Source organism: Natrix helvetica, assembly GCF_964273705.1.
Source record: "Natrix helvetica genome assembly, chromosome: 7".
NCBI lineage: Eukaryota > Metazoa > Chordata > Lepidosauria > Squamata > Natricidae > Natrix > Natrix helvetica.
In genome coordinates this window covers 24,720,138-24,732,236 of record NC_138558.1, presented here as the reverse complement: position 1 = coordinate 24,732,236, position 12,099 = coordinate 24,720,138, and the positions used below count along the sequence as shown (strand labels likewise).

The 12,099-nt window shown below is 41.2% G+C and overlaps 1 protein-coding gene across 1 annotated transcript in view; it reads right to left on the bottom strand.

Moving 5' to 3' along the window:
• Nucleotides 1-5,278, bottom strand: part of MCUB (mitochondrial calcium uniporter dominant negative subunit beta) — a 55,101-nt gene extending 49,823 nt beyond the window's left edge. Inside the window, exon 1 of the mRNA XM_081959601.1 lies at nucleotides 4,972-5,278. Within this exon, the coding sequence (XP_081815727.1) occupies nucleotides 4,972-5,121 (150 nt within the window). The 5' untranslated portion in view covers nucleotides 5,122-5,278. The remainder of the gene's footprint in view (nucleotides 1-4,971) is intronic.
• Nucleotides 5,279-12,099: the final 6,821 nt, after the last annotated feature.

The following is a 12,099-nucleotide window of genomic DNA, read 5'->3' as shown; positions in this document are numbered from 1 at the left end:
CCAATTCAGTATCTGCATACTGAATCCTAGCAAAATTTGAAAAAGTGATGCTAAATATGCATCAGACTAGAACAGTATATTGTTGACGTTATTATAAGAAGTATTTCAGAAGTTTTTCCATAGCCCAACAGGGTATCTTTATTTTTATAGGGTTTTTGAAGCTGTTGTGGATATTTGCTAGTGATTTAAGAATTTACAACGACAAGTTTATGTTTCAATAAAAAATAAGCATAATTTTTTCACACGTTGCACATATTATATCGGCACAATATAACCAATATAAAATGCCTGGATGCAGCCCAACTTACTGTAAAAAAAATCTATTTTACAAGACAATAGTCATCTCAGTATCAACTCTCAAAACAACTTTAGCTTGAACATTGGGCACTATCTAATAAAATGAAATTCAATGTGAAAAGAGTAAGGTTCTACATTTAGGCAAGAAAAACGAAATGCACAGGTACAGTATAGGTGGTACCTTCTTCAATAGTAGTAACTGTGAGAGGGATCTTGGAGTCCTAGTGGACAACCACTTAAATATGAGCCAGCCGTGTGCAGCAGCTGCCAAAAAAGTCAACACGGTTCTAGGCTACATAAACAGAGGGATAGAATCAAGATCACGTGAAGTGTTAATACCACTTTATAATGTCTTGGTAAGGCCACACTTGGAATACTGCATTCAGTTTTGGTCGCCACGATGTAGAAAAGATGTTGAGACTCTAGAAAGAGTGCAGAGAAGAGCAACAAATATGATTAGGGGACTGGAGACTAAAACATATGAAGAACGGTTGCAGGAACTAGGTATGTCTAGTTTAATGAAAAGAAGGATTAGGGGAGACATGATAGCAGTATTCCAATATCTCAGGGGTTGAGACAAAGAAGAGGGAGTCAAACTATTCTCCAAGGCACCTGAGGGTAGAACAAGAAGCAATGGGTGGAAACTAATCAAGGAGAGAAGCAACTTAGAACTGAGGAGAAATTTCATGACAGTTAGAACAATTAATCAGTGGAACAGCTTGCCTCCAGAAGTTGTGAATGCCCCAACACTGGGAGTTTTTAAGAAGATGTTGGATAGCCATTTGTCTGAAACGGTATAGGGTTTCCTGCCTAGACAGGGGGTTGGACTAGAAGACCTCCAAGGTCCCTTCCAACTCTGCTATTGTATTGTATTGTTTCATATTCCTTTTACTTCCGTTCCTAGTTGCTATACATATGGGGGGAGGGGGAACTATGGGACAATAAGGCTGGTGGGAATCAAGGCCATCTCAACAAGAGCTCATAACAGCTGGAGGGAGTAGCTGACCAGCCTGCCATCCACCTGCTTGGCTAACATGACCAATGACACTAGTAGGGTGCGTGATATCTATTCTTTTTATTATAGCAAAATGTGGGAAATATTTAGAGTTGGTTTCACATTTGAACGTGCCAATATAATGTACCCAATAAAATGGATCTTTGAGAAAAGCCACAGCCTCAGAATCCTGAAATGATTGGGCCATTACTCACAACCTTGAGAAAACCCAGTCTCTGTGGTTTTATAGATGACCAAGTTGAGCTCAAGGGAGGAGTCAAATGCACTAACCATGAGCCCACAAGAGATCTAAGTCCAGTCCATCTTGAATGCCTTCTACTCTTCTCAATCGCCAATTTCCTTTGGCTGTCAGTAGTTCAGATTCTTTCCATCAAATATTACATGAGCTCACATAAGAATATAATAGTAATTTTGGGGATCTGTCAATAGAAGTGCTATATTATTGATCACTGACCTATAAGCATTAACTCAGGAACGAGCAGAAATTAATTATCAGAATTATCTGCTGTAGACTATCATGCATGCATATCATTTAACTGAGATAACAAATAACTTCCCTTCCTAAATACTTTCTATAACAGGGGTCTCCAACCCCTGGACTGCAGCCCAGTATTGGACCATGGCCTGTTTGGAAGCAGGCCATGCAAGTGGCAGGTGAGCGTGTGTGCAGCTCCATCTGAATATGCAGCGGGTGAGCACAAACCTCTATTTGTGAGAGTGGCAGATGTGCGTGTCCGCTGCTCACGCAAATGGAACCACGCTCACGCAGAATCATTCCTTCCCTCTCCTGGCAGTCTAGAAAGCAGGAAAGGTTGGGGACTGCTGATATAAAAGACAATGATAACTGGAAAATCTGATTTATGTGCAAAAGTGCTTTGACTCCCATTTAGTTGTCCCAAATAGTTTTTTTTTCAAGAGACAGCTTCTTCAGCTCTCTGGAGCTTCTTGGATGAGAAGTGAAATGTCTTCAAAGAAAAACCAGAAAGTCCAGTTGCCTCTTGAAAAAGCACCTTTGGGACAACTATGACCTGGATGACTGAGAATCTATATATATATTTAGTTCTGATATTCAAAACAAATTCTCACAGATTTTCCATCTCAAACTGGGAGGAAATTCTGTTATTTTCAGCAATTGTAGTCAAAGGGAATTTAAAGGGTTACAAAAAAGTAGGCCTGGAGCCTTGGGACTGCAAGATGCTCATCCCAGGAATAAAACTGTAAGCAAATATGACCATCGTATGGCTTGCCCTTCCAATTCTACTCTTGACTAATGAACTACTCAATACTAAGAGAAAATCAAGTAGAAACCTACAGATAATAAACTGTTATGACAGGTTCCACCTTGTGTTACATAATGCTGCATCCCAAAAATGCTGGATATATAAAATCTTGGATTAATGTTAACAAGATTAACCTTTTTAACATTAGCTAAAAGCCTGCTGTAATAGCAAGGAGACTCACCAGGAACCTCACATGTAAGATCTTATTTAGAGGATTCATTTTCATGCATAATTGTTTATATTTCAAAAGTGGTTGATATAGTGGATAGATATTTTGAGCCAAAAAGGTTCAAAGATTATTTTCACGCCTATGTTCCCCAAACAATTCAATAACCTCTGCCAAATACATTTGTTCCTAAAATGTCTAGAGGCTCAGAGAGAATTCCTATTAGACTGTATGAAGATTTTAGCAAAATGTATCTATAAAATTGTTGACGGGGAAACTTCTGTTGGTCAGTTTGGAATCATTGGGTTTCAAAAGCACGTAACATTATGATGGAAAAATGTATTAATTTGAATAGTGGTTCATTGGTACCCTTAATATTGCAGCATCTTTTTCTAAATTTCCTTTTTTCTTTTGATCATAATGTTCTTCAGCTGAAGTGATTAGTCCCTTCAAGTAACTGTCATAGAATTTCTAAGTGTTCTGGAGCCTAATTAATGAGGAGATCCTTCAAAAATAGGCAGAGCTTCAGATTAAAATGTTAGTCAAATATAATACATTCTATATTTCTTCGTTATTCAGTCTGTTGCAAAAGGATTGCAATTGTAAGTACATTAATAGAAAGAAGTTGGGCTAAAATTATGAATTATTTTAGTTTTAGCAGAAAGCAGACTACAGTCTAAAACAGGGGTCCTCAAACAATGGCCTGTGGGCTGGCTATGGCCCGCTGAAGCCATTAATCTGGCTCCTGTGGGACAAGGCTGCCCCACCCACATTGCCCTACCTACCCACTGGCCCGCACCCACCTTCTGGAGGCTGAGGCCAAAAACGGGATGCACGGAGGTCTCGGGAGGCCAAATGTGCCTGTTTTGGGGTGGCAGAGTGGTTCTGGAGGCCAAGGATGCCAAAATGGGCCCTTTTTTGGCCTCCCCAGCCTCCAGAGAGAAAGAGGGAGGGACACACACACGCAATACCTAAGACAGCCACATCCCTTCACTAACCTGCTTTCCACCCCCAGGAGCATAACAAATTAAAGTTTAATTTGTGTGTATTGCTTAAGGGACTGCTACATTGGCCACACCCACTCAGTCACATGACCACCTAGCCATGCCCCTCCCAGCCTGTCTGGCCCCCTCAACAGTCTGAGGGACCGTGAATTGGCCCCCTATTTAAAAAGTTTGAGGACCCCTGGTCTAAAACTACAGTTTCTAAGCACCGAAGAAAACAATACGGGCTGGCGTACATACGTATCCATTTTTAATCAGCAATGAAGAAAATCTTCTAGGGCTTAGCTCTGTACAACACACCAACCACCAGTTAACAAACCATGGTTTATTGAATTAATCTAGTTTTCTGAGTTTACCACCCACACCAGCTGAATTCACAACAGCCTAGATTAAACAACGCCTGCCTATGTTGCAATTCAGAGCAGTGGGAGAATAAAGCTGAGCTCTTCATTATTTTCATGAGCTATGCCAACTAAAGCGCATCATCCCTTGGGCACCATTGAGGCTGTCGTTATTTCCCCCTAGCTCAACACAAGACGGTTTGAATTATTTTAAAAATGGACTACAAACCACGAGCGAAGCCATGATTGAAGGCTCTCTAAACAGGATGTTTTTTCTGATCAGATTCTGTGGAAAATGTACCAGTAGACGCGTCTTGTGTTTGAATGCCAGCGGATCAACTTTTTTTTTTTAAAAAGGAAAACTTTGAACAGGGACTCTGTTTTTCCTGAACATCCATCAGCGAAAGAACCCAAAATGTTTGCAAGGAGAGAGAAGCCGCCGCCAAGGGGCCGTTCCTCCTCCTCCTCCCTTCGCGCCAAGAGGACCCGCCGGGCTTCTCCTCCCGGGAGAAACCAGGGTTGCATTCGCCAAATCTTGGGGGGAGGACGGGGGGACTGGAGCGGAGAAAGCGAAAGGAGGCTCATTTTACCCCACATCGTCCCTCCCCAAGCCAAACTCCAACTTTCGCCTCCTTCTCGCCCAGCGTCTCCAGAAGGGCGGCTGAAGTTCCAGGCTTTCCTTGAAGCGACGCCAGAAGAAGTTAACGCCGCCTGCCAGCTTCCCCTCCCTCGTCCAACTCTCGCCTTGCCCGGCGGGGAAGCGTTCCAATCCAAAAACTCTTCCCTAAGGCCTGAAAACCCCAAAGGGAAGGAGAGCAACGAAGTCCGCCGCCGCCGCTCTCGAGAGGGCGAGTTTCTTAAGCCTCACCTGCAACCGGACCCTTGGGAGGAGAAGGCAGCCGCCCGGACTTCGCCCTCCCTCGGCAAAAGGAGGGCCCGGAAGCATCGGAATCCGAGGCGGCGCTCGCCATCTCCCACGGCAGCTTCGGAGCAACCGGTGAGCCGCCGCAGAGAGCATCTCTCGCCTTTTCTCCCTTCGTCTAGCTAGGCTGCTAAAGAGGGAAGAGGCATCGGGGCGCGAGCGCGCACCCGCGGAGAAGGCGATGCGAGCTCGGGCGCGAGACTCTGCCGGCGCGAGCTCGGCTCTCCCGGAACGTCGCCGCCGCCAAAGACAAGGGGGCGGGCTTTTAAAGGAAAGGGCGTGGTTTCCTCGCGTTGGACTCCATATCGGCGAAAGGCACGCACCGGGCGGGGCTGAAGGAAAGTGGGGGGGGGGGGAGAGAAAGTGTGTGTGTGTGTGTGTGTGTGTGTGTGTGTCCCGTTTCGAAGCGGAGGTTGTAACTCAGTGGTTGCCAACCTTTTTTTTTGGCCATGTCCCACCTAAGCATGACTAAAATCCTGATCTCCCCTCCCCCCCAACATATAATTCTTACTTTACTCAAAAAGTGAACTCCACTCATGCGGAGGAAGCCTAAAAGGCCATTAATTCGGTTTAAACAAGGTTCCAATTGCCCCCATTAAAAATCAAATCCCCCCCCACCCCCAGGGGCATGGGCCCCACGTTGGGAACCGCTGTTCGAACTTCTTCCTGCTTCTCCCACCTTCCGAAGGCAGCCTTTTTGTCTTTTGGAAAAGGCTTTTGTTAAACTGGGTTTGTTGAAAATCGCAAGGCGTGACGCGAGAGACGTGACAAAACGTGTCTGGCTGTCCCCGTCAAGTAACCCGGCGGTCACCCCGAAAAGTTTAAAAAAAAGATTTGTCGATTTAGCTGTAAGGGGGAAATTTTTTTTTTTCGAAAAAAGGAATTGCCTTGATTAGAACCACGAAGCAAAGTTAACGAAGCGCGCGCTTTTCTGCTCCTCAAAGCGGCAGAAAGGCTTCGCTTTCTAACGATCTCCCCATTCGGCTGCCTCAGGGCAGACTTTGTGAACAACTGACTCAAATAGTGAATAATAGTCAGATCCGGCGGCTGCCAACAGTTATACATTCAGGGCGGTACAATATTAAGAGGAAGCCTGCAGCAGCCTCTGTAGGTTAGCATATTAACTGGCAGGAAATTAAAAGAAAAATGGCACGCCCATTATATTTACAATCTTGCAACAGGAAATAAATACGGATGTCTCGAGTTTAAAAGTGCTAGTTATCGAGCCCTAAACCAGTGGTCAACAACTGGTGGTTCGTGGAGCACTAGCGGTCCCTGAGAAAATTTTGGTGATCTGCAGAAAAACGGGCCTGGAGAACCAAGTTAATTGATTGTTGTTGCTAGGAGGATGGGGATTACTGTTTTTTTAGTCTTTTATATTGGGTTTTTTATTGGTTGTAAGCCAATAAGTTGGTCATAAAAATCTTCTAAATAAATAAATTCTGCCACTTGGGCTTGGAGGAGAGAAGCTGGGCCATGGTTCTCTAAACTTTTGATGTGGTGATTCACTCAAGATGGGAAAACTGACAGAAGAGCTGCATCCTCCTTTTACTCCACCAGTGTTTGGGGTTTTTTTTGTAATTTTTTTATTGGTTTTAAAATATTTATGGGGAAAAGGTAATAGGGTACATAGAAAATTTTGGTAGCTCCCATGTTAGTAGTAGAAATCCCCCCCAAATATCACGCTTCTACAATTTTAAAAATAACATATAAAGGATAGCATAAACAGAATTCTTACTTTATATCAGCCATGTGTTCAATCATCTTTCTTTGTCACTTTCTAGTATATCAACAATTACAATAATATTTCAGATACATTTATTTTTGTGACCTGAGCCTTTTCGATATTGCTCCCTCCTCCCTGTCCCCAGGTGGAGTCATAATCCCCATATCTTGTACATTGCTGCCTTTTTCCCCACCTCCGCTATCTTCGTTCTCTGGGAGAGAAAAATGTTTTTTAATAAAGGCACTCTACCAGTGTTTTTCAGCATGGGTGGCTGAAGAGGTTAGGAAGAGGGAAAAAGTGGCAGAGAATGCCATGCAATTCCAGGGCATTAAATGCCATTAAAATGGCTGTGTAGGATTCGAGAATTGGCACCAAAGCAGCCATGCCTCTCAAATTGCAGTACAGACAAAATGCCTACTCAGCAATGTTGCTGTTTAAAAGGATTCTTTAATAATCAGAGTGAAATAACGGTTGGGGATATTGAAGTTGGTCTGGAGGAATCTCCAGTTTAAATTCATATTCAGCCACGGAAGCTTCCAGTGACTTTGGACCCTCCGGAGTCAAGAGAAATGATCTCCCCAGACAGATCTGGCATGCATTTTGGGGATCTTCTTGGACTCAGAGTTCCTGCTGGAAGAATGGGTGGCAGAGAAGTCTTTAAACAAATGCATCTTATGTGCCAATGAGAGTTATCTGACGGGATCTTTAAAGTATGCCTTCTCCTTAAGAAGAAACCTCCCTCTTGATATTCAGTCTCCCAGAATGCTGCAAAGACTTGGTTATTCTTCCACATATTGGGCTAAGACAGTGATGGCTAACCTTTTTCTAAAGGTGTGCCAAAACTGTGTGCGCGCGCTATCAGGCATATACCCATCTCCGCAAGCAACCCCCACCTGCACATGCACAAGTGACCTGCCCACCGTGCATGTGTGAGCGAACCCCGCACGGTGAAGAGGAATTTTCGGCCTCTGGAGGCTTTCCTGAAGCCTGGGGAGGGCAAAAAAGGTGTAGGCTAGCCTCCTGGAAGGGTGAAAATCAGCTAGCTGGTGCACGCATGCGCACCTGAGCTGAGGGCTGCAGTGCTGCCTCCACGTGCCACCTGTGGCATACGTGCTATAGGTTTGCTATCACGGGGATAAGATAAGGGTTGAACTGGGATGACATTTGGTCTCATGGGGGAGGAGGGAGAATGCCATGCATGTTTTTAGCCATATTTTTATGGATTGTTGTGAGGTAGGCAGTCATATAAACTTTAAAATTAAATAAATAAATGCTGGAAAAGTTACACTGGAAATAGGAGTATCTTTAAAAAAAAACAATTACAGGTACTCCTCAACTGACCATTTGAAGTTACAACAGCACTGAAAAAAGTGATTTATGGCTGTTTTTTACACACACGATTGTTACAGAATCCCAATGTGATGATCAAAATTCAGATGGTTGGCAACCGGCATATATTTATGAAGGTTGCGGTGTCCCAGGATCCTGAGATCCCTTTTGGTGATCTTCCGACAAGCAAAGTCAGTGGGGAAGCCAGACACTTAACGAGCATGTTATGAACTTAATGATGGCAATGACTCATTCTACAGCCTTGTGGAAAGGTCATAAATATGAGGCAACACTCACTTTACAACTGTCTTACTTAGCAATGAAAATTTAGGGCTGAATTGTGGTTGTAATTGAGGATCTATCCTGTAGCTTTTCAGAGAGACCAGTTATATGTTAAAAAGATGCCTTTGAGGTTCCAAATTATAGCAATAGGAGAACCTACACCAAGCTGAAATATCTTCCCCTGGACTTTCTCATTACAACGTACTATAAAGGTATAAATGGCTACATTAAGAAGCATGTAATGTCACGTAGTTCTTGAGCTTTTGAGTTGGAAATTTGAGAAGGTAATCTCACAGAATGGAACTTGTCCGTCCACAAAGTAGCTATCTGATGCAAACACTGTCCAGACTGTATCCAAGCATTTCTTTCAGCTCCATATCTACTTTATCTTTCCTGAGTAACTGCTCTACAGTTGCACATCATTTTGATTTATAAAGGAAGCTTTCAAAACGTAATGGAAATAAAAAAATGATGCTGGAGAATAGAGATATACTTTAGAGCATGCCAGCTTCCCAAATGCAGAAAAGTAATGGGCGCCTTGCTCTCCAGGACGCTGGCAATTGAAGCATCAAGATTTAATAAACTAGCAATCTGTTTCCATAGTAACTGGTATTAAATGGGAACATTTCAACCTATGTGTGAAGAGGTTTAACACATTCCCCTAAACAGAGACCTTTGATGCCTATCTACATCACTGACTAATATTGGCTATTATACAGAGATTATACTTTAAATCAGATAATATATGTAACTATTTGAAAATGTAAAATATTTCATCTATTAATATAATCTATATATTAATACGGCATCCTCCCGTATTATTGAACTGAGCCCCCACATTCTTTATATTTTCATAAAACCTCTAGAAATCATGGAAAGCATTTTTCGCTTCATAAGACACACTCCCATTTTTGGCCTCTGCACACTCCGTTTTCGGCCTCTGCATGCCCCCACGACAGAGGCCAAAAATGGGATGCGTGGCGGCTGAAAACAGGGTGTGTAGAGGCCAAAAATGGCCGAAGTGTGGAGGCTGGCAGGTGAGGGGGGGGTAGGCTTTGGCAATATTCGCTCCATAAGACACGCAGACATTTCCACCCACTTTTGGAGACAAAAAAGTATGTCTTGTGGAGCGAAAAATACAGTGTATATGTGTGTGTATGTGTATGTGTGTGTGTGTGTGTATATATATATAAAACACAGACACACACACACACCGTATTTTTTGCTCCATAAGACATATAAGACATATAAATAGGTTAAACCAAAATCAGGCTCCATAGAAATTTATTATATAAAATACTTTAAATATTGAACTGGTTGCAATTTTTTTTCTAAACTATTCTTTGTTTGGCGCATTTCTTTTGAACATTTCTAAGTTCGACAATTTTCTCTAAGCAAACAAAACAAAAACATTTTGTGTTTGACCTCTGGGAACTGACTTGATACATCTTGTATAATTCTTCTCTTCCAAATAATTTGCTTTGAATATACAAACTAAATTTAGGCAAGTCACTTTAACTCAGTTTCAACATATATTCTTTCCCAACTAATATACACAATTTGGGAAATGTTCTAAATATGTACATAAAATGCTATAAATAGTGCTATTATGTGTGCAATACATTATTTTGTACAATTCTATATCTAAAAATGATCAAAATAAAAGTCCCATGCCTAGTACAATTATAGATTCAGCAGGCACTATGCATTCTTAAACCTATTTTATATCCACAAGTCCTAGACATTTTTTAAAGCACCCTTTACACTCAGAACATAGTAGTAATGTAAGTAATTTCTCAAACTTCAGACTCTGACTTTAAACAAATCTGTTTAGGTACTGTCACATTTGCATGCAGTTTTCCATTTGGGAATTAATTCTCTAGGATTCACCATCAACCAATCAGTGTAAAGGGATTGTCCACATACTGTTCCAGGGCATTTATATGCCAATATATGCTGAGTCCTACTTGCAACAAAATAGAAACTTGCCAATGATTTGATAATACAAATGAAATCTGTACATTTTGGGGGATGGGTGCGCTCAAACTATTTTTCCTGACATTTTGAGTAGTATCAATGATCATACACAGGTAATTCTCAATTTACAACAGTTCATTTATTCACTGTTAGAATGCACTGAAAAATGTGACTTATGACTGTTTTTCAGTTACGACCTTTGCAGTATCCACATGATCATGTGATCAACATTCAGATGGTTGGCAACTGTTTCATACTTATGACCACTGCTGTGTCCCAAGATCATATGATCACCTTTTGCAACCTTTTGATAAGCAAAATCAATGGGAAAACCAGATTTACTTAACCACCAGATTACTAACTTAATGTCTCACTTAACAACACAAATTTTGGGCTCAATTGTGGTTGTAAGTCAAGGACTATCTGTACATTTTGGGCAATAGCCTAAAAAAAGATATATTAACAGAACTTCCAAAACAGCTAACTATATAATGTATGAAGGACATCACCCCACCCCCATACACAAATTTTAAATATTCTATTGAACTAGTGTGTGATAATTGTACTGTATTTTCAGCCACTCTGATCAATTCACATTCTAAGATGCATCCACTGGATTCACTTGTCATCAATTATGTTTATCTACATGAAACATCTCAGATCAAAATGTAGATACATATAGTCTATAGTCTGCCTTCCAATAATCAAACATACCCACAAAATTCCAAATATGTGTACTAACTCCAAAAAGATTATGGAGATAGTTTGGTGTTATATTTTTGGCTGGAATTATTAACTGAACAACACATCAGAGGAACAGAATCGCACCTAGGGTTCCACTCATTATTATATATCTATGTTCTCAATCCGCTAGAATCTGCACTAGTTAGAACTGGACCAGGAAAACCAAAAGATAGATTACCCATTTAATTATACAACACGTTGCTGACTTTGGGTCAGGCATTTTCGACTTAAAACATGCATACTTCACATTCTTGGAAAAAGACAACAATAAATAAGCGGCATTTAAGATTCTCTTTAATATGCAAGCCTAACCCTTCTACTTGTCTCAATACAGAGAATAAAGTCAGTAGCTCAGATCAGCCTGAATATCTATACTTGTATCTCCATTTTGAGACTTGCAAAAGCTTCACACATGGATACGTACTTTTCAAACACACACAAAAAAAGAGATTTTACCATTAACATACAGTTATTACTAGAAACTCCTTTACTTCTAAATAAGCACATGTAATGTGATAATGACAGCCCTCCATTTTGCCAGCCATACATCAGTAAAACCAATACATTTGGATTTAAGCAAAATTTTCAACCTTCTTTCAATGAGCGTAAACTAGCTTGAGCTTAATTAACTTCAGCTAAGAATTCTTTCAAATACTGCTTATGTAATTTCTATAAATACACAAAACCTATTCAGTTAACAAGCTAAAAAGCCCCTGCTTTCCTGCCCTATGTGAATGCATTCACTGCATGCCACTACAAAGCATAAAACCTCACCACCTCAGTCACAATGATTCAGAGGCAATAGAACTGATGACTCTTATGGCAGCTAGCAGGATAAACTACCTTCCTGGCTCATCTATGCATTGATTCACATTTACAATTTTAGCAGAAAATACCGTGCTAGCATGAAGATTATACATACGAAATGATCTGAACAGTCAACATGCTTATTATCAATACTAAATTCAAATCAAGCAGGAATCCATCAAGTGCAGAACCTTTAAAAAAAAAGGTTA